Source organism: Drosophila albomicans, chromosome 3 (assembly GCF_009650485.2).
Source record: "Drosophila albomicans strain 15112-1751.03 chromosome 3, ASM965048v2, whole genome shotgun sequence".
Classification (NCBI taxonomy): Eukaryota; Metazoa; Arthropoda; class Insecta; order Diptera; family Drosophilidae; genus Drosophila; species Drosophila albomicans.
Window position 1 is genome coordinate 32,544,322 of NC_047629.2, and position 21,841 is coordinate 32,566,162.

At 36.3% G+C, this 21,841-nt stretch overlaps 5 protein-coding genes and 1 long non-coding RNA gene across 25 annotated transcripts in view; 2 read left to right on the top strand and 4 right to left on the bottom strand.

Annotated features, from left to right (window-relative positions):
• LOC117568731 (potassium channel subfamily T member 2) overlaps nucleotides 1–21,841 on the bottom strand; it is a 161,739-nt gene that overhangs the window by 46,835 nt on the left and 93,063 nt on the right. For 4 of the 17 annotated variants that reach the window (XM_052004973.1, XM_052004967.1, XM_052004972.1 and 1 more), the window contains exons 1-2: nucleotides 13,218–13,439; nucleotides 5,137–5,330 (exon numbers count right to left, since the gene is read on the bottom strand). The exons of 4 other annotated variants lie outside the window; for them this stretch is intronic. In XM_052004973.1, the coding sequence (XP_051860933.1) occupies nucleotides 5,137–5,330; nucleotides 13,218–13,373 (350 nt within the window). In that variant the 5' untranslated portion in view covers nucleotides 13,374–13,439. Of the gene's footprint in view, nucleotides 1–5,136; nucleotides 5,382–13,217; nucleotides 13,567–13,604; nucleotides 14,356–21,841 lie in introns of those variants that run through there. 9 more of the 17 variants (XM_052004971.1, XM_034249549.2, XM_034249552.2 and 6 more) reach the window with 7 other exon arrangements.
• LOC117568737 (uncharacterized) lies at nucleotides 47–1,472 on the bottom strand. Of its 4 annotated transcripts, none has more exons than XR_007954947.1 (3): nucleotides 1,161–1,472; nucleotides 321–610; nucleotides 47–255 (listed from the first exon to the last, which is right to left on the bottom strand). It is a non-coding gene; the product is annotated as an uncharacterized LOC117568737 (long non-coding RNA). The 4 variants fall into 4 exon arrangements; XR_004572168.2 differs by having other exon boundaries at nucleotides 321–583; nucleotides 1,161–1,470; XR_004572167.2 differs by having other exon boundaries at nucleotides 321–594; nucleotides 1,161–1,470.
• On the top strand, nucleotides 1,818–2,507 carry LOC117571143 (merozoite surface protein 9). Its single transcript, XM_034253145.2, has one exon. The coding sequence runs from the start codon at nucleotides 1,986–1,988 to the stop codon at nucleotides 2,376–2,378; it is 393 nt and encodes a 130-aa protein (XP_034109036.1). The 5' UTR covers nucleotides 1,818–1,985; the 3' UTR covers nucleotides 2,379–2,507.
• On the bottom strand, nucleotides 2,492–2,947 carry LOC117568735 (uncharacterized). Its single transcript, XM_034249561.2, has one exon. It carries the CDS (start codon nucleotides 2,945–2,947, stop codon nucleotides 2,765–2,767), a length of 183 nt encoding a protein of 60 aa, XP_034105452.1. The 3' UTR covers nucleotides 2,492–2,764.
• Nucleotides 2,972–3,548, bottom strand: LOC117568736 (uncharacterized). Its single transcript, XM_034249562.2, has 2 exons — nucleotides 3,233–3,548; nucleotides 2,972–3,084 (listed from the first exon to the last, which is right to left on the bottom strand). The coding sequence occupies exon 1, from the start codon at nucleotides 3,400–3,402 to the stop codon at nucleotides 3,268–3,270; it is 135 nt and encodes a 44-aa protein (XP_034105453.1). The 5' UTR covers nucleotides 3,403–3,548; the 3' UTR covers nucleotides 2,972–3,084; nucleotides 3,233–3,267.
• Nucleotides 7,483–7,962, top strand: LOC127565614 (uncharacterized). Its single transcript, XM_052004995.1, has 2 exons — nucleotides 7,483–7,602; nucleotides 7,665–7,962. Exons 1-2 carry the CDS (start codon nucleotides 7,521–7,523, stop codon nucleotides 7,844–7,846), a joined length of 264 nt encoding a protein of 87 aa, XP_051860955.1. The 5' UTR covers nucleotides 7,483–7,520; the 3' UTR covers nucleotides 7,847–7,962.

Consider the following 21,841-nt stretch of genomic DNA (forward strand, 5'->3'; position numbering starts at 1 on the left):
TTTGAATTTTAACACCCACGGTTTAGAATAGAAAATATATAAAAAATATTTCATTGTTTTTCCAATATTTATTGTTTACAATTTTATCTGAAAGGCTTTTCTTGTCTTATACCAAATCTTGAATTTAAGTCCATTTTGTGATTACCATGGTCAGCAACGCCGTTTGCACAACAACAAGCCCGTAATCAAGCCAAGTGCATAAGATATAACGTGACTCATGGTTGTATTGGATATACTCGTATGATTAGCCTTTTGCTTGATATAGATAAATACATTAAGATAACGATTATAAACGAGGTGATTAACCTTTAGAGACTTACTCAAGTTACAGGTAAATTTATTGCACAATTGTAGAGCTTGTCTACAAAATAGACTAAATTTTGATCGAATAAATTGCTTTTATTCGATGAAGGCAAAGTCTATGTGACTTGTTGTGCTCTCTCTTTACCTTGTAGTCAATCTTCATTAATCGCACCTATTTGCCATCAATATTGACCTATGAGTTGTAGCCAACCAAATAGCCAAGAATACAGCCCAAAACAAATGTGCACAGCCAGTCCAAGTCCATGATAAGTAATAAACACTGCGGAAATTCTTAAAATATTGGTAACTAAAATTTGAAGTGTGAGAAAAGGGGTTTTTGATGTTGAAGTAAAAATGAAGTAATCATAATTCAGTGGCATACTACGATATGAAAAGTGACATTAGAGCTCGACTGACATAAAAAAAAAACAGATTTTAAATATGCCAAATTAATATAGCCAAAAAATTTTAAAAATATACCAATGGCTATATTTGGTATATTGATATAGTACTATACTCAAAATATGCTGTGAAGTGCAAAATATACCAACGGTTATATTTCGCATATTGATATAGTACCACATTCAAAATATACTTTAGAGTACGAAGCACTTTCCAATGCAACTAAGACCCTTAGTAAGTAACATAAGTACCAATTAAATCATTAATAAAAATAAATGCATTTGTCCCATTAGAAATACAACGATGCAAAATAATGGACTTTTGAAGAATTTTGATAACATATTGGGTTTGAGATTGACATAGATTGGAGAAAAACAAGCAACATGGTTGTACCTTTATATGATTCAGAAATACGCCTACGTTTACGCAGCTGTAGGTATACTACGTATACTTACTTTTTAATTTGTTTAATTGAAAATTTTTGTCGAAAAATTGCTCCATAATATTTTGCGATATCAAATCTTTTTGTTAGAATCGCTGAAATTACTGTGCAGTCAATCTTCATTATAAGTGATTCCTTGCCTCAAATGCTGTTGAATGAGTTGTGACCGGCATAATAGCCAAGAATGCAGCCTAAAATAAATGTGCACAGCCACGCCATGATTAAAAACCTGCAGAATATAATTTAGATTACCTAAATGAAATTTAAAATTTTGCTCGAAATATGTTTAAGAATGAATTCAAAAGATTTCAAGTGCTTGCTATGTTGTGAAAAGTATGTAGGATAGAAGATTCGCTGAGTGGTGAAGATTTAAGACTGTAGTTTGAATATTGAAATAATTTTAAATTTTATAATGATAAAGTGGTGACAGAGATGGTGGTTTCAGTAGCTCAAACATGAAAGCATCCTTTTCCATAGCTTAATGCATTTCATTCGTTAAAATAAACTTTTTATATTCAACGCAAACAAAGCTGTTGGTAAACAATGCATTTGGCTCTCTTCACTATAAATGCCATGCGAGAAACTATATCACACTTTTATGAAGCATAATTTCTAGCCAACTGTGATATGGGGATTTAAATATTTCAGCTTGCTGGGAAAATACGTCAGGCTCATTAGACTTTCACATTTTCGTTAGTTCAGACACGCTGAAAACTTTTTCGGTCTGCTACAGATTTTTATTTTTCGGCAATTTAAAATTTGAAATCTTAATTTTTTTCTTTTTTGTTGATTTATTCTTGTTTATCGAAATTCTTGTTAGTCGCAGGCCGGCTCTCTGATGTCGAAAGAAGGCTCTGGATCATGCGGTTGCCCCAATCCCTCATGCAGGCCGCCGCAAACACAGCGACCAACTTGTCGCCCACCACCGACGCTCTTCTCGAGGCTCAACTGTACTGCCTGCAATCGCTTATTCTTCTTCATTGTCGGTGCAGGAGTCGCGATTTACTATGACAAACTGAAGGAAGCAGCACGTAAGGCCGAAGAGGAGGCGAACAAAGACCCCAAGCAGAAAGAGAAGGAGCGCAAGGAGAAAGAAAAGCAGGAGAAGGCAGAGAAAGATAGAAAAGAGAAAGAGCGTAAGGAGCAGGAGAAGAAGGACAAGGAGCGTAAGGCGAAGGAGCAAAAGGAGAAGGAGAAGAAAGAAAAGGAGGAAAAGGCAGCGAAGAAGTGAAAATTTTCCATAATGTGCGAAAATGAAGCCATCGATTATCAAATGCAAAATTTACAAAATGTATAAAAATGTTTAAAGCGTTATAAAACAATTACAAAATATTATACCAACAATTTCCAATTTTTACAATTATTATTTCGATTTAATCTTTAATGTTGCAATACTAAAATTTTAAATTTACAGATTAGCGAGAAAGATTCAAAAGAGTGGTTTTGACTGTCCAGAGGTGTTCGGGTGTTACACGCATTGAAGGCCGTTCTATAAAGCCGGAGGCTGACACATATCAAATCATATGTTGTCATCTTCCGGTTGAATTAGCTCGTCATTCAATTCCAGTAGTAAGATCCGCACATTGCAATCCAGACTCCCCCATCGATATTCTCAACTTAGTCCTTGGGCTTTGATTTCTTATCACTGCTGGCATTCTGTAGTTCCTCTTTGATCCGATCCTTCTGACGCACTATGAGTACGCCAAGTCCCACGCCGATCGAGAAGAACAGAACACGATTGCATTGCCCGCAATTGAGTCGCGATAGGATCGATGGACGTGGTCTGCACGATCTTCGCATATCGATGATTTAGTTTTTTTCTCAATTTCTCGCGCGCCGAGAACGTTGTTATCCAGGGTTATTATTAAAGCAACTGAATTTCTCGTCGCTTGACTTTTTTGAAATGTCACTCCATTATCTTGACATTTCTTGCGGAGCTTATGTGATGAAAATGAAAAAGTTAAATCAATATCTGGCAGACTACCTAAGTCCTAAGAAGATTAATTCATAGCGCGCCCTCAATTCCGAATAAGTAAACGAATCTAGCGAATTGAGAATGATTCGATTAATTATCGAAATGCATACCTTAAATGGATGGAAGGCATCTCTACGGGGTCCTACTACTTCTTTTTATTGTCCTTGCCTTTGTTGTCCTTGCTGCCCTTGCCATCTTCGGCGGGGAATGTCTTTGCATACCAAAGCCCCACGATGACACCAGCAAAGGTCGCCGAAATGCGCTCACACCACATAAACATCTTGGAGAGGGAACCTTTTTGACCTTACCAAAACCTAAAATAATATGTAAACTGTGCGGTTTCGCTTTGGGGAAATGCCTGAATATATTTTTGTGTACTTTATGTTTATTTTTTCGAACGTTATCTGAAAGGGCCAAAAAGGTAAACTAAATTATTTGATGAAACCAATCTCAAAACCAAACCGAAAATCAACAGCCTACTGCGATGAACTTTAATCCCATTGCAGCGTATTCATTTCATAATTTTTGGTGGCAATCTCATTAACAACTAAAGCCCCTAACGCTTTAGGCTGAGTGGCAGGCAAATTGATGTCGAGTACAACAACGAATCGACCCATAAAACTTGGTACTTCAACCTAAAATCTGTCGGCTCATCGAGTGAGAGTATGAGCACGAGTACTTGAAATGATATCAAGCTGCTGCCATCAGCCACGTTTTTTTGGGAGAGCAACAGCATTATAATTTCATTTGACAATTGTGGCACGTCAAAATGTCACAAGTCGCGATTCACGAGGCACAATTCACGAGTCGGCGACTGAAGTCGCATACGTGCCACACACAAAGCACATTTGCCAGAGCAAAAAAAATTAAACCGAAATTAAATATTTATGCGTAAAGACGCAACTGCTAATACACTAACAACATAGGAGTTGTATAGGTTGTGTAGGTAAGAAGAAAGTGATGAGGAGACTTTCAATAAGAAAGAAACTTTTTAGCCAGAAAAGAGTTGCAAGAAACGGATTTCCAGTTTCTTAAATTTTTGTAAGTAATAAGCAAGCAATCTTTGCTTAAACCTTCATTTACAAAATATTATATGTTGATTATAAAAATGGAAAGAGTTAATACATAATACATTAATAAATAACTCTCTCACTTAAAATTTTTTCAAAAATAATAGAAGTTTAAAATATATTAAGAGAGTATAACATCCCTATACTCTTTTATTAAATCGCAAAGATAGGTTTATGTCAAGGTAAACCTAGCGTAAACACAACTTTATTTAAAAATAAAATAGAGCTGTGTGCTCCACTAGAAGTTTAGTAGCAAATAAAATCATCAAATAAGATGATAGCTTTATTACAATCTTATTATTACAATATTAGTTTTACTTAATTCATAAATAGTTAGTGACGAATTTTTGTATTTGAAACACCAAAATGTAAGCTTGTACTTAAAAAATCCACACTTAAAGCTAACTTATACAATAGATTCTCTGGGCAAAACTCTGCGATAAAGTGTATTAAAGTTTCGTTTAGCAGTTGTTTGGCTTTTCATGCTTGTTGTGTAACAAATCAAGTTGAGATTGTACATTATAAGTTGGAAGCTTGCTGCGTACTCGTATAATAATACACAAAAGAATAATGGCAAAGTTATACGATGTGTGTGTGTGTGTGTTACATAAGCAAGGGGTACGAAGAAAGCAAAAAGAGAAAGCATTATTCCATATCCCACAAATGTGAATGTGAAGAGGTTGCATTTCTAAACTGACTTTTTGGTTATTTGTACTCGCGTCGTCGTTGTAGAATGTTGGCTGTAGCTTTAGCTGCCCCCAGGAGTTCAGCTCAGGTAAAGAAAAACAATTCGTGTTGGTACTGGCAAAAGTTGTTCAATGGCGAGAGGTTGTGACTTTTCTTTCTCTCTTCTCTCGTTCTGTTGTTCAACAAAGTAATCGTAACACACACACACACACTCACATGTTGCCTTTAGGGGGAACACTCGGAGAACACAAACTCACCTTGGTATTTGGAGCGCAATCTCGTCCAGGCTGTCGGATGGACTCATTGGCGTGCGCTCGAAGAGTCGAGATGGCGCCAGCGTCAGGTGGCCAGTTGAGTCGCTGACACATTTGAAGACCTTGGCGCCTCGACGCTGGCGCTGCTGTTGACGCTGTTGCTCCACGCGCTTCTTGCGCTTGTTCTCCTCGGCGCGCTGGAGATTATGCAAGCGAAAGAAGAACATTGACATTCTGCTCGTGGGTGGAGTGAAGTGAGTCGAATAGTAGCGGGAATTGTGAATGCAAACAGGAATTGTGTGGAGAAGCAAACGGATTTTTCCAAAATACATTTCAGCAGCGCACGTTGTTGTTGTTGTTGTAATTGCAATTGATATTTGTTGTTGTTGTTATTGTTGATTTGATTGATGTTGCGAGTCAATTTAGTAAAGCAATTCATTGCCATTTTTGTTGTTGTAGTTGTTGTTGTTGTTGTTCGATGGTTATTGTAAGCAGCATGAATTATGCAAAACGAATCATATTTTCGATTTAAGTGTGTGTGCTTGTGTGTATGTGTTTGTGTTTGTAATTTTTGGGAGCATAGAAAGCATGCAAAAAGCCAAGTGAAATCATAAATCGAAAAGCAAATCTAAATGACATGTCCCGGGGGCAAGAGCAAGAGCAGCAAAGCAAAACCAAGCAACTTCCGGCAGCATCAATCACTTTTAAGCGCCACACAAAATGAGCGAACGAATGAATGAGAGGAACAGTTGGAGTTTGAGGGGAGAAGGTGGAAGCGGGACAACTACATAGCTGGACAGCTGCTTGCAAGTTTCAAATCGCTTGTGTGTGTGTGTGTTAGTGCGGACCGGAAATTGAAATACGAAGAGCATTTTACAGAGCGGGTTTTTCGTCTTTAAAGCGATATCTTTGCCAAAAAAAAAAGAAAAAACAGAATGTACAGCGGAAATGAGGGGAAATTCTCTCCATCAGTGCATTCTCTATCTCTCTCTCATTATATACCAGCTGTGGCAGGAAAATCAATTGGAAAATGCCATAGGATATTTTTGGTAGCATTGATTGATTACGCATTGATCAGCCTGCAATCAGGCGTTAAGTAAATATCAAATACTTCGCTTGTCATCAGCAGTAGCAACAGACTTCCGTTCAATTAGACAACAGTTATTTATCCTAATGACAGAGCCAGCTTTGTCTATCTCTCTCTTTCTCTCTCTGTCACACTCATTACTTAATGAGCAGGCGCTTGGTTGGGGGAGAACTTGGACTTGTGTCAAAAAATAAATTAATCGAAATTTACATAAATTTACCCAAGGACATTGTCACAACGTCTACACCAATACCAATACCAATCGAAATACAATAGCGTCCACAAAACTTAATTACACGTGCGCTAAGCGAGAGCGAGATAGCCACAGTTGGAGACAGTAAAAGAAAGAGAGAGAGAAACTGAAAGTCAATAAAACAATTTGGAATAGAGCAATAGCAAAGTGAGAGACTATTGGATGGCCTGCAATAGCATTGATTATTTTAACCATACTTTAAAGATATAACAAATATAATGAGTAATTTACTGTAAAGCTTAAATCATCTTAATTTCGAATTACTTTATCTATGTGGTCATGTTAAATAATTCAAAAAATAAGGTCTATTTAGGGAATCACAAATCCTACTATATTATTATACAAATATATGAACACAATCTTTCTTGTAAGCTTTAACTTAATGCAACCTATTAAGCTTCATAAAGTCTTTTGAACTACTCCGAATTTTCAAGCTTTAAAAAAATCGGTCATGTAATTATGTTTTATAAAGCTATTCGAAATACCCGCCATTTTAAAGCTTTAGTTGTCTTTTTCTTTTCTTTAAAATAAGCTCCTTCTAAATCTTAATACTACTAAAAGCGCCTAAAAAATGTCTTGCAATAATATGACATTCATTGGAAACTAACTTATATTACAGGGTATGCGAAAACAAACACTTTGCATCGTCATTAGCTCGCCAAGGGCGTCAGACACTCAGTACACTTTGTTAATTAGGCAAACTCTGACAGTCTTTAATAGCTTTATAATTTCAGCAAAGCTTCGTTCGCATGGCCGTTCACTTCACTTTTGGGGGCCACACAACCCAAAAACGTTTCAAGTTAATCAAGGCTCAATATTTATCCAAGTTGCTTAAATAGCGATTCAAAAATGGTCAGTCGGGACTGCTGTGCTGATAAATTTAAATACATTAAATGACTTAAAGCGTCCACAGCTTGTTGAAGACTAAATTTGTGAAAGCTGTCAACTGTAGCAAATGAATTTCACGCCTTGAAATGCGGCAAAAGTTCAACAGTCTGATGAAGTTATTGCAATGTTTTAGTTTCAGTTTTAGTTGCAGTTCAGGTGATGAGATCTTTGTGGCTTGTATGCGGGTTCTTGGCATTGCTTCCTCTTAAAGCAATAACTGATGAGGATGCAGACGCAGTGAGTGAGTCAATCGCAACATTATCAAATTTCAGTTTCAATAGAAATTAATGTTTCCTTTTACAGTCGAGAAATGTGAAATGCGAGTCATGGTATTTGAAGGATATCAACGCACAATGTGTGCTCCACTTCAAGAGGTGTGGGTACTGTCAAAGGGTGTATGCCGCAAAGGATTCACATGTGCCGAGGGCTATAGTGAACGGGAATGTAAAGAAAAGTGCCTGAAGAAACGAAGCAGCAATGACTAAAACTGGTCTCAGCCTTAGTTCGGAGCGAACCCAAAGAACTGGAACCAGAACTAAGCCGTTTCCATGACTTTTTATATATGTAATTGTATTCTTATATTAAACTAAATCTAATTAATGACATGCATTTCGCGACAGTTACGTCAGTAAATAGCGATTGAAACAAAAAGTATGCGAGACTTAGTTAACCCAAAGTACTTGATAAAATGATAAAACTTTGCAGCCTTTGTGCAACTAAATGTTTAATACTGCTGCAGTCAGTGCAATCGCAGCAAAACGAAAGTAGCACGCAACTTTCAATAGTTTTCTTTTAGAGCAGTTTCTCTTCTTTGTAGAGGATAAGAGGTGCATGCAGTCAGCCAAAGAAGGACTTTTTAGTAGTATAATATACATGAGTTGAATACCTTGCAGAGCAGGTGACGCTTCACATTGAGCTGTCATGAAGGATACTCGGAAAGGAATTGCCGAAGGCATTATTTAGTGACAAGTCAAGGCATGGGTATATACTTTGCTATCGTTAACTCATCTAGAATGATTTATACATCTGATAATCCAAGTCCTATTACAGAAACTACTAGTAGAACTTCATCAATGCAACTCAAAAGGCTTAATACTGTGGGCAAAAAGTAGTAAGACTTTGATCGTAATTTTAAAATTCTTTATTTATTCGGCCAAATCTATTTCGTTCCCCTCAAAGTAATCCCCCACGGCCACAATACACTTTTGCAAACGTTTTTTCCAATCCTCGAAATAGTTGTTAAAGTAGATTTCCGGAATAGCCTTCAATGCGCGTAGCGATTCTCGTTTAATGTCTTCAATTGACTCAAAACGGTTTCCCCGGAGCGATCGTTTGAGTTTTCTGAACAGCCAGAAGTCACACGGAGCTAAATCAAGCGAATACGGTGGTTGTGGAACGATACTGGTTAAATTTTTGGCAAAAAACTCACTAAAAATCAATGCAGTATGCGACGGTGCATTATCGTGATGCAATAACCAACAGTTGTTGATCTATAATTTTTGTCTTTTTAGACGAATTGCTTCACGCAAACGACGCCTAACGTTCAAAAAATAGTCCTTATTAACATTTTGGCCGGATGGAAGGAATTCATAGTGCGCAACACCACGAAAATCGAAAAAAACTGTCATCATGACCTTGATTTTTGAACGACTTTGACGTGCTCTTTCTTGACCCTCCTTGAAGTCTTTTTACCACTTATAAACATTTTTTTGTGACATGGTAGAATCACTGAAGGCCTTTTGCAACATTTTGGAACATTTCGGCACCCGAAATTTGATTCCGCCCACAAAATTTAATGGAACTTCTTTGGTGAATAATTTCACTCATTGTAAAAATCGCCGAATGCACTTTTTGTACTTCAGAAAAACAAGCATATATTAAACACTAATGATTATTTTGATGTGATATTTGGCATAGAAGTTACTGACAGTCTTGCCAACCTAGAAACAAAATATTTCGGCGAATGGATTTCTGCACGAAATATAAATTAAAAAGTCTTACTACTTTTTGCCCACAGTAGTATACATCAACATATAGAGCAACCTCTTAAGCAACTCCTACCTCAAATTCTTCATCAGCTTATACACCAATGCCTACAACAATTAATTCTCCAACTTCTGCAGCAGTTGATACTGCAATAGAAACTGCTTCTAACAGAACTATTAATTCAATTGAAGCTATTTAAAAAAAAACTATTTACACTTCTACAACAACAAAAATTCATACTAAAACTTTCACATAACTTCTACACCAACTTCTACGGCAACTCCTACATCAACTTCTACAGTAACCTATAAAACAACTTATACCACAACTTATACACCTTCTCTTACTACATTTATTATACCAACGTCTGCAGTCAATACGGAAATAGAAATAGCGTCTAGCAGAACTTGTAATACAAATAAAATCTTTAATCACACTTCTACAATGACAACAATTCCAACTACAACTCTTACTCCGACTCACTAACAATTAAAAAAACACCTTATACAACTTCTAAAACAACTTTTACACCAACTTCTAAAACAACTCATACATAAACTGCAAAAAAAAAAATACTTCACGAACTTATACACCATTTTCTACAGCATCTTCTGTAACAACTTCTACACGTACTTCTATTGCAACTACTACACTAACTATTACAACAAAAATAGCTACTAGGATAACTACTAATTGTATTAATATTGTTGCGACAAATTCAAACATTAACCAATATCAACAACAACTTCTGCACTAATAGCTTCTCCAACATCTTCTAAGCATACTACTGCAATAACTCCTAGACCAGCTTCTACACTAACTTCAGCCACTCTAACATCAACTTATACACCAAGATTTACACCAACTAGTACATCAACTTCTATTGTAATTGATATAGCAATAGAAAGAGCTTCAAACAGAACTTCGAATTCAATTGATGATTTTGCAACAAATTGAACCACTAATCACACTTCTACACAAAAAATAACAAAATCACAATTCCAACAACGACATCGAAACCCGCATAACCAATAGAAATACTGAAACCACGACAAGCCTATGGAATGTGTAAAATTAGCAGAAACAGTTAAACAAACCCCACTAAATGCAGGCTTATCAAGCGCACAGCAGGCGAGACAGGCCGATGGCGATGTCCTTAAATGATTTCACGCCCACTGCAAAATCATAAAAAAAAGAAGAAAAACAAACAATGGCAACATTTTTAGCATTCCATCGACATGCCTCAAAAAGCGAAAAATACACGCACAATGGCCTGAAAAGAAATCAGCCCAATAATCATTAGGGCACAAAAACTTGCGAGAAGTGGCGACCAAAGCAAAGTCCAGCCGAGGGCTGGCTTTTGTCTTGGCTTGGGTTAAGTGCGTTCGTTGGAGCACACACAAGTGCTGACCAGGCAGCAGGCACAACACACAGAGAGCATTAGAGCACACAGAAAACAACACAGAATGTAGAGTGTTATTTTGAAGAGGGATGTTGCGAGGTGGGAGGCATATAAAGCAAAATGCCGAAATAAACACTTGTACTCCCACTGTGCTGTTCTGCTGCTGATGTTGGCATACCACAAAAGGGCATATTTTCCAGCTCAACGAAGGCGTTTAGGCCACGTTCTTCGTCTCTCTCTGTGTGTGTGTGTTCGATGAGGACACGCTTATTTCATTGTCCTTTGGCCAGGCATTCTTCCAGGAGGCGTGTGCCGTAAAAATGCGCCCTTTCTGGCCAACACACACAAAAAAAAGAAGAATTTATATGTGTGTACGTAATAAAAATGTAGACAATTTTTACGACACAGCACAACACGAAAATGGCCACTTTATTTCTTCATTAAAAACCAGTATTGATTGTCCCGCCAGGCCACCTGCCCCCCGCCTCCTGCTCCACCTCCTCCTCACTCTCAGCATCGTCATCTTGTGATGCTGCTGCCGCTGACAATCATCACTCCCGCCGCAGGAGGGAATCACTTTAATTGAAGTCTGGCAAAAGTTCTGGTGATTTACTTGGCCACACACCGTCAAGTGTTAAGCGTTTGAATGCCAAAAATGAAGGATGTGCCAAGCGGGTGAGTGACGAACGAATAGTTACCCTGTAAATTGACTAAATATTCAAGGCTGATTAGCTGAAACTAATTTATTGTAAAGTGCCTTTAACTAGCTAACTATCACTTGATTTACAATTATTTTGCGACTTCATATCAGCTTCTTTATACTCTTTACTCTTACTTGCATTTCTTAAACCTTAGCTAAAATTAACTAAGACTTCTTCACTCTAAAGTGCGTATAATTAGCCAATATAAACACTTGATTTACAATTACTTTGCGACTTCATTCCTGCTTCTTAATACTCTTTTCTTAAATCACATTTCTCAATGTCTCTCACCCTTAGCTAAAATAAAACTACAACTACTTCATTCTAAAGTACATTTCATTAGCTGATAAAAGCCAATTGTTTTGCGACTTTATTAAAACTTTTCAATACTCTTTTTTTTAAATCACACTTCCCAATCTCTTTCACCCTGAGTTACAGACCATTTTAATCGCAGTCCATGTTGCGCATTTAGCATGCCGCAGTGAATGCTGTCAATAATCAAATTTCATTGTGTATTCATTCTCTCTCATTGATCGCAATTGTCAAGCGTTGTCTATTGAAGTGTGCAAAAGCCAGACGACTTTTTTATTGACGCATTTTCATTTGATTTAAAACGCAAAATTGAAAGGTTTGTTTTGTTTTATTTTGTTCTGATTTTGTTTTCCTCTTTGCGCTGGCCTTTTGCCATGGTTTCGCATTCTCCTCTCGATTTATTATTTTTGCTGCCTTTTATCTGTTTTGTATTTCAATATGTTTGATTTTGACATATCACAGAGTGTTGCTTTACATTATTGTCTTAGATACCAGCAATTCAATTGTTACAGCTATGTACATATCTATTGAATGTGACAATAGAAATATTGTTGTTACAGTTGTTAAATTGATGAAATTAAAGAGAGGATTGAAACGTGAAATGTTGAAAGTTAGAAAAAAAACTATTTTATTTATTTTTTGGTATCATTTTAATTTAATATTTTACTAGTTTTACAGTAAGATTTTAAGCACGAAAGATAATTTTTTAATCTCCTAACAATGCAATTCCTTTTAGGAATTAAAGTTTCATTTATTTCCACCTACGCTTGCTAATATTATTTTGTTCTCAATTTAATTCAGTTGTATTTCATCGCTTTAATCAGTTGTTAAACTTTTAGTCAAACTTAATGCCAGCCGGAAAACATCAATATTTCAATCGCAATGCAAAAGTTTTGAAAGCGGAATAATGCACACACTTTCACGACAGCTTAAATATGTATGAATAATCTGTGAAACTTAAGGAAAACTTGAAGCTAATTAAGATACACATAAGATGCCAAGAAAGCCAAAGTCTAGAGAGAGAAAAAACTGAAGTGGCAAAGCATAAGAGTCAACTCGAATGTAAGTAAGGTAACAAACTACAATGAAGCCACTGTTAAAGGGATGACAAAGATGATGATGATGATGATGCCAGGTCAGAGCAACGACAACAATGGCTGAATTGTGCAAGTGTGTGTGTGTGTGTGTGCACTTAAATGTGTTGCAAGTTGTACTGCGTGTGTGTGTGTGTGTGTGGCAAAAGGATTGGCATTTTAATTTGATTTCGCATTGATAGAGAGCAAAAAGGAAAGTAACTTGTGACATTTTACACAGTTCACGCTGGTTGCGCAATGCGTGCAAAATTGTCGTGAATCGTGTTTTTGAAATGTGTCAATAAAGATGAGGTAATTTATTTCCAAACAAATGCGAGAGAGAGAGAGAAATAGAGAGAGAGTCTAGAAAAATAAAACTTACTTGTGAAAACCAACCAACTAACTTGTAGTTGTGCTTAACACTTATAGGACTATTGTTATTGTTATTGTTGTTGTTATTATTGTTGCTGTTGTTGTCGTTGATGTTATTGATGTTGTTATTGTTATTGTTGTTGTTGCTGTTGCTGTAGCTGCTCATGTTGGCAATAGGAGAGAAACTCTGAACGGCCAGAGGGAAAGTGATGATAGATGATTATAGATAAAGATAGACAGAGTTACGACAGACTAGGAGATGCAATAACTTTAAATTACATTCAATATTTAATACACACAACACAAGCACATTTATTTTTCAAACATTTAATCGAAAAAATGCTCCCAAAAATTATTGGTAATATTTTCTGTAGTTGATTGCAAACGTGTAGTTTACCTGACGTTTAAGTTTTATTTAAATGCTGTTCAAAATTCTTGAATAGTTTATGTATATAGTTAGTTAAATAGTTTTGTATGTTTTAAGCACAGTCTAGAGTTACACTTTCAGTTGTTATAGATTGTGTGTGTATGTGTTCGATATTTACATGAATCCTTGGTCAATTGACACTAACAGTGAGCCTCGATTTACACTCTTACACTTAAGCACTAATTAAAGCTTTTACCAAACTGTGTACCATTTATTTGGTCATATGTACACTTAAATATATAAATGTTCTATTAAATTCTATATTTGATATAGTTAGTTTAACTAGTTGTTGTTCTATTGTTGGTTAAGGTTATGCACAAGTCTCACATTGATGTTGCACAGCAGCTTAGAAAGTTTTATACAAAATTCAATTAAATTTCCTTGTTATATTCATTTATTATATTTTGTTTTGTGTGTAGTTGGATATCTGTTTCCTGTTTTTGTTTTTTGTTGGTCCTCAGTTTAAGTTAAGCACACTAAATTCAACATTTATTTACATTTAATTAACAATTCATTTATTTACTTTTTGTTTTCATTTATTTTTATACACAGCACACATTTATAGCATTTTATTTGGTCAGTTTGTTTTGGGTTTGCGTTTCTTGGTTCTGTTGTGGAGAATTTTTTTTAAAGCTGTTTAATTGGTTTCCTCTTTTTTTTTTTATTTATTTTTATTTGTTTGGTTATTTTCTATGGAAATTCATTATTTTCTTTGTTGGTCCTGCAAATAAAGCAAAGAGTTCTCATTTCTCGTGCCAATGTTCGCCATCTTCTTGGCCACCGCATCGACTCAACTGTGCAACGCGACTGAATCCGCACTGAAATGCCACTTCAACTCGGTCAAATGAGATTATTGCCATAACGTTTTCCCCACCAAAAAAAATAAAATTAAATAAAATGAAGTACCATTTGCACTGAAAATAAATACGCGCGAAAGTAGGTGGAAAAGTTGTTGATCAAGAAATACACTGCAAAACATTTTTTCAAAATGTGATAGACTTTTTTTTTTGATTTTTATAAATTGAAGAGAAAATTAATTACTTAATAGAAAGTTACTATTTCTCTATACAAAAATATGAATTTTTTTATAAGGGTATCTGAGTAAAGAATTCAGCTTGATTTCAAAGTGCAAGAAATACATTTCTCTGGCAAAGACAGCGCCAACTTCTGTGCACATCAAATTGACGCCCGCTGCGTCTTCTGAATGCAATAAATGCCCAGCAGCATAAACAGCTGGAGCTGGAGCTGAAGATGCAGCTGCAAACGAAGTCCAAGTCCAAGGCACAGTGGCAACCATTGCTTGAATTGAAGTGCGTGCCGAGCAAACATTTCGCCAGCTGCCATTTGCCTTGCAAAATGTCTGCCACTTGAGTAACGGTCATAACGGTCAGGACTAAAATCAATTCAATTGTTTCAGTGTCTTTGGGCAGTCATAAAAATGACTTAATTAGTCCCTTTTGTTGCTCTGCCAACTAGCCATAAATATGATTTAAAATATATTTTTGAATTTAATTCAAATAAATATGTGCTCTTGACTTCCACAATGCATGCAATATATTTAGGTAGTCATAAATATAACTTAATCAGTCCACTACACATAAGTCTGATTTAAAATATAACTAAATTTAATTCAAAGTGATATATGCCCAACAACAGTCATAACAATATGTTAAACAAATAATAATTTTTTTAAAACGAAGGTTGCTATTCATAGCAGTTTTCTTGCCTTAAGCTTATTTAATTGCTTAGTGAATTATGGGATGTCATAGAAATATCTCAATTTGCTCAGTTTGTTAGCATACATAATTCAAAATATATTTCAACTTAACTCAAAGTGATATATGCTCAAATATTTTTGATATCAAGAATCAAGAAATATCAAAGTAAAACCAATTTTCTTGACTTCTAGTCAGCCACTAATTTAATTGTTAGGAGTCTTTTGGCCAGTCATAATTTATCCAAGTACTCTATCGATTAACTATAAATACAATTTGAATTTGAATTTAATTCAAATAAATTTCTGTTATACTTAAGCGACAATCAAGTTAGATTTCAAAGTGTAAACTGCAATTCATAGGAATTTTCGTGACTTCTGGACCAGGCACTCTTTTAATTGCTTAGTGACTTTGAGAAAGAAAACTTAATTAGTTCTCTTTTAGTGTTCTATAAATACGCTGAAAAAAAATATATTTAAATTTTAATTCAAAGAATTATATAATTTATTTCTGCTGCTCTTAAGTGACAATCAAATTGAATGAATAAATAAATATCAAAATGTGCGCAGCCGTTCATAGCAATTTTCTTGGTTTTTGTTGAGTAGCTAAAAATAAGGCTTGTAGTCGAAAGTGCAAAAGACAATTAATGACAGTCTCACAAGCTTTGACACAATTTCCAAGGCAAACAAGCTGAAAAATCTTCCCCGAAAAAACAACACGAAAATAAATTTATTAATGAATAATCGATGTTGTGCAGCAGCAGCAACAGAAGCAGCAGAAGTAGCAGCAACCGATGTCTATATATAGAATTTGTATTTTACTGTTGTTGTATGTAAAACGAAAGAAAAATCAATAAATACAAGAGATTACACATACGCGACGTGTGACCAACCCTGCAGTAAGCATAATACCAAAGTGGATAGTGGACAAAGTTTTCTTGTTCTTCGTCTCCTTTTTGAATGGCAGCAGTCAAATCGGCAAACTTATTATATAGTTGACATGACATGGCATCCGCCGCAGGGGCACAATAAACCAGCACACCGGACTGCCTTTTCACACACACACACACACACATAAAGAAACACATGAACATACTTTGGCATTGTGTGTCGTCACAAATATTGAGAGCACAGTTGCACTTTGAGCATTGCACGTTTCACGCTCAACGTTGAACGTTGCATGTGCTGCAAGTGACAAAACGCGACGAGCGTGTGCTCTGTATCCATTTACGAAATTGAATTTATGACCCCCGACATACACACACACACATTCATAAGAGCAACTGCTTTGACAGTCAAATACAAAAAAAAAAAAAATATTCTTGCCCAGCTGCGATACAACTATTAATCGACTGGGAAATATCCTATGAATATTAAGAGGAGAACGAAGTTTGCTTTAACATTAATTGGCGACTTTAGTTTATTTATTAGACTTGTAATCTTTCTAAACAATTGATTAATATCTAGTGAATTAACTGTATTAACTCATACGAAAAATTTAGTTAAATTTAAAGTTAATTATTCGCAATTTCAATTTAACTAAATTGTAAATCGAATGGAAAATAAGTTATGATACTCAACAGCAAATAAAACAGACTAAACAGAAGCATTATGTTAACTTACACTTACATTAGAATCATTTAGTCGCAACTTTAACAATTAGTAATCTTTAATCTTTTGTGTCAAAAATATCTTATGAAACTTAATTGCAAAATAAAACAGACTCTGAAGAAACATTATGTTAAATTTAACGTTTATTTTAAACACTTAATCGACACATTAGTTTGATTATTGCTCATCTAGCAATCGACTAAGCAGAATAATGATGCTTACCAAGGCATCAATTGTAAACAGCAGTTTAGTTTGCCGATTAGTCCTGTTGAAATCTGTAAAACGCTGCTGTTACTCCTTGCTTGGACACAATAAAATACCCGATCTGCGTCTACGTCTGCGTTTGACAACTGGCATGGCTACAATGCTGACTGACAATCCGGACGCTTTTTGGCTTTTGCCATTTGGTTTAGGTTTTTCGGTTTCAGTTTTCGGTTTCGCTTCATGCACAGCAAAAAGTTCAAAGCCATTTTTAAAGATACACTTTTGTACGACAGGCAGAATGGAGAAAAGTGGAAAAGGAGTTTTGCGGATGCGGTCGAAATACCACAAGGGACAGCTCAGCAGCTCAGCAAGCAGCAAAAGCAACAACATCGCATACACAACAGAAATCACTTCAATTTATTTTTCGATTTTTGGACAGACAATGATTTGTTGTGGTTCTTCTCAATGCAATTGCAAAAGCTAAGAAAATGTTTTTCTATTTTTCACACCAAAGCCACAAAACAATTTTCACCCCTACACACACATCCAATGGAATTTTTGTGGCTTATTTTGCTGTGCAAGCAGAGAAAAATCACACATACGCCTAGTATGCTCGGTAATAAAGTGCTAATGAAGTGAGAGAGAGACTTGTTAGAGCTGCTCAATTTGAAAATTTCAAGACTTATGACAAAATTTGCTTACACAATTGGCCAATGAAGTGATGCTAATTGAATTAGATGAGTGGAAAAAGCTTTGACCGTGCATGGATCAAAGCCAACAAAGCGCAAATTACATACAGAATTACGAACATCATGTTGTATAAGTATTTATTTATTCTACCAATCATTCTCTCTTTTTGGGGAGAACAAAGTAAAGCAAATAAATAAATACGATTGCTCGGATTTCACTAGATGTTGAAAAGTTAAGCGTATTGAATGTGACGACAAGGACTTTAACATGTCAATGCTGCCAATGAAAAGACCGAGAGATAGAGAGAGAGAGAGAGAAAAAATAACACTCAAGTGAATGAGTATTGAAGAGGGCTAAAAAAATAAATAAAACTCCAAGAGAAATCAAAACAAGTAAAATAAGTAATAAAAGGCGAGTGAAAGACGTGATTAAATTAAAAGTGTTAATAATAAGAATGATTTGAAAATCCATTACACAAATTTAACGTTGAGTTTCGCTTTAGCAAAAGTCAAATCTAAGCTCGAATAATGACTAATTTAACTAGTTGTGAACTCATTTCGAGCCTCTTGTACCATAGCCCAGCACAATGCACACTCCATTTACGTTCGGCCAGAATACAAAAAGTAATTTGAAACACACACACACACTCACAAATTGTATCAGCTAGCCAGCATTTGCATGGCCAGGCAGAAAGTTGTGTCCATTACGCATACGCCACGTTCGTCCGAGGACTCAAAAGCAAACTTTTCGTTAACAATATTCCAGTGCATCGAATCGATAGCATTTCCGTTTGTTGAATATTAATTAAAGTTTCTAATGAATTTACATCATGAGCAGGAAGTAGCAGTAGAAAAGTGTAACAAGTTTTTCTCTGCGAGTTATTTAAACATTTATGATTAGCTCAAGTTGCTGTTTGCTGTTGAAGTCACTCTTGAAGTCCATGTGAAAGTCACTCACTAAATGTAGAAGTTGTTAAATGCTCTTGTCCGCCGCTCGCCTTGGCAATTATGTAATGAAAGCAGCCACAGCAGAAGCAGCAACATGTGCCGCAGCAAATTTTGTGGCTGCGCACGAAAATGTGAAATTTGAGGCGACGTGAAGCAAGTGTGAGCGGGGCAATCAATATGGTGTGGTCGCAGGTTGCCGCTTTTGAGTTAATGTGTTCAATTAAGTGCAAAACCCAAGGAGAGCAAGGAAAGTGCCAGCTGCCATTTGGCAGTTGTTGAGCGTGAAAATGTTTTACAGCCCACACTTTTTCGGGGGCATCTTGGTCGAGTTACAAAGCCAGGCTTTGTTGCTGCACACACACAATGAGCAGCTAGCGAACTTAACGGCTGTCGCAGTCGCATTGTTGCAGTGAAAGCGACGCTTTAATTATATGAACCTCGCCAACGAACTTTCCAAGCTCAAAGCAACAATGCGTTTGCCTCAGTTGGCCAACTGCTTTTGTGTATTGCATGACCAAGCGAGCAGCAACGAGGGCCAGCAATTAAAGTAAGTGGCACCATTTTCATTTTCATTTTGCAACGCGTTCACGTTCCCAGCAGGCAATGGAAGCTGCTTCTTCACGAGGCTTTGCATTGCTCCGACTGACTGATGAACTGTCTGACAAACTGCCTGGATCTTTGTTTTATACTTTCTTGCATATTTTTCATAATTTTTTATACTTGAACTTCGAGTGTGGCATTTGGAAATGTCAAGGGGCAGTAGCAACGCCATGATTAATGAGTTTATCTCAAGGCAGTGTTCACAGTTTTGTAATTTGTAGCCGGATTTTGCCATTGAATTAAGCAAAGCGCAATGCTCGATTTATGTGCAGCGTTTAGCATTTAGCAAGAAACTTAATGAAGCATAAAACTAAGTGCAAACTATACCGGGAGCATCTACGAAATATAATTCTTGTAAGGCTATTAATTTGGGCTATAAATTGTAGCTGCTAGATATTTAAGACTACTTACAAATGCCTAATTTTAATATTGAAATATTGCTTAAAATGCATTAATATAAATGCCAAAATCTACATAAATATTTAGGTATAAAAATAATTGTAAAATATTCATGAATTAAACACAATTCTTTAACTGTCAATAAGCGGATTAGATGCACAACGCTTCGCAATATATATTATTTTCCATGCTAATACCATTACAATAACCATGGCAGTGACATTTAAAGGATAACGCACGGCAATTGCTTCAATTGAGTGAACAAGAAATCGCAGAATACTTTCTCAAAACAAATCGAATTGCATTTGCGAGGCAAAGTGAAGGCTCTGCGATAGAGCGCAGTTAGTTTTCCCCCTTTTATTTTTTTCTTCTGTTTTCTTTGCACTGCAGAGTGACATTTTAAGCGTAGACCGGAAATCGAAACTCGATTGGAATATCAACTAACAAAACGCTAGTGCAGAAAAGAAGACGCAGCATCAAGAGAAAAACTCGAGCACGGTGTTTGCAATGCGACTCTCGGCGATTAGCAAACAAGGAGCAGCAGGAACAGCATCCAAATGCCTGACTGGGATTTCGACTATGCCAAAAGAGAGGGGGAAAACGCGCATAAAAATGCAATGCGTAGGGGATGCGACAATCTAAAAAGTGGCTTGCCCTTGTTGGAGTTGAAGCAAAAAGGGAAAATCGTTGCGCTCATTGCAATGCATTTGGCTTTCCCAGATACGTGTGTCGCACAGTTATCTGCAGTCAGCCAGGCAAGCACACAACGGAGAGGGGATAATGAAGTTATGCAGCGCTTTTCATTGATTTATTTTGATGGCATTTTCGAAGCGAAAGAGAGAGAGATAGCGAACGAGAGCAGTAAGTAGAATGTACTGTGTGCAGACTGTTGGCACTCAGTTTGTGCTAAGCGTGACACAAGATGCGCCAATTAAGTGCACTGTGAATCCGTAGGGAATGACAGTGCTGAAAAGTAGGCAACACTTCTCTAACATTTTCCCTCTCTCACATTCTCTGTGTACTTACACAAATTAGACGCATACACACTGACACACACTCTGCGATGCAAACACTTAAGCGGCAAAAGTTGAAGTCACCTTGCAGCACTTTAGAGCCCCAAACAACTGACGACACTTCAGCTTCAGCAGCGTCAACCAAATGCAACCAGATGACTCACAACTCAAGCTACTCTTAGTTCTCGCCCTCCGCTCTCTCTCTGCTCTCGTCACTGCTCTCGTCTGACTTTGCCGAATAAGTGCACTTGTTGTCGCAGTCAGGCCTGCTTGTGTGGTTTTTACGGGTGATTTGTTTATAGATCGGATTTAAAGGCATTTCCTCTGGCAAATTGTGCATTACGCATACGCCATGTTGACATTTCAAGTGTGCGAGTTTTCACCAATTTTAAATGCGCACTCAATAGTCAACCTGCAAGCGCAGTGCTCATTAAATATTTACAAATTTATGAGCAAATGAAAAAGGCAAACATTAGACCACACTCGCTTGCAATTTGAACTTTTTATACCCTATACCGGCTGACTAGAAGGGTATAATAACTTTCTGCCGACAGGAAATGTTTAAATATAGACATTGGTATATTTTTAGTATTTTTTGCGATATATTTTGTGTTCTATGATATATTTTTAATGCAATGCTAAATCCATATACCATAGTACTTTTGGGTATGCTAATGTTGTTTATTTTTAGAATATGGTTTTAAGAAAAGTGGTTAATGGGTAGCTTACAGTCGACCTCACTCGACTGTAGCTCTCTTACTTGTATTTTTTTCGCCCTTTCGCTCCCCACGGCATAAAAATGCTCACAGGCTACAATCAATTTGTGTTTGCTGCTACACTTTTTTAAGTGGGTATATGCACAAATTGTTTATATTTGAATTTAAGTACTGATATACTAGAAAATATGTTTCTATTAAATTTCTATTGAAGATGTTTTTACCACAATATAAATTTAAACTGTGTAAAATTCAATGTCGCAGGGCTAAAAACTCTCGGCTCCCGGCGGGTACAAAAGTTGGTGCAATTCTC

What these genes read in the sequence shown, in the direction of transcription:
- LOC117568735 (XM_034249561.2), bottom strand. Translation starts at nt 2,947, where the DNA reads ATGCGAAGATCGTGCAGACCACGTCCATCGATCCTATCGCGACTCAAT.
- LOC127565614 (XM_052004995.1), top strand. Translation starts at nt 7,521, where the DNA reads ATGAGATCTTTGTGGCTTGTATGCGGGTTCTTGGCATTGCTTCCTCTT. An exon ending in TGAGGATGCAGACGCAGTGA is followed by an intron (nt 7,603 to 7,664) that starts GTGAGTCAATCG and finishes TTCCTTTTACAG; the next exon opens with TCGAGAAATGTGAAATGCGA.
- LOC117571143 (XM_034253145.2), top strand. Translation starts at nt 1,986, where the DNA reads ATGTCGAAAGAAGGCTCTGGATCATGCGGTTGCCCCAATCCCTCATGC.
- LOC117568736 (XM_034249562.2), bottom strand. Translation starts at nt 3,402, where the DNA reads ATGTTTATGTGGTGTGAGCGCATTTCGGCGACCTTTGCTGGTGTCATC.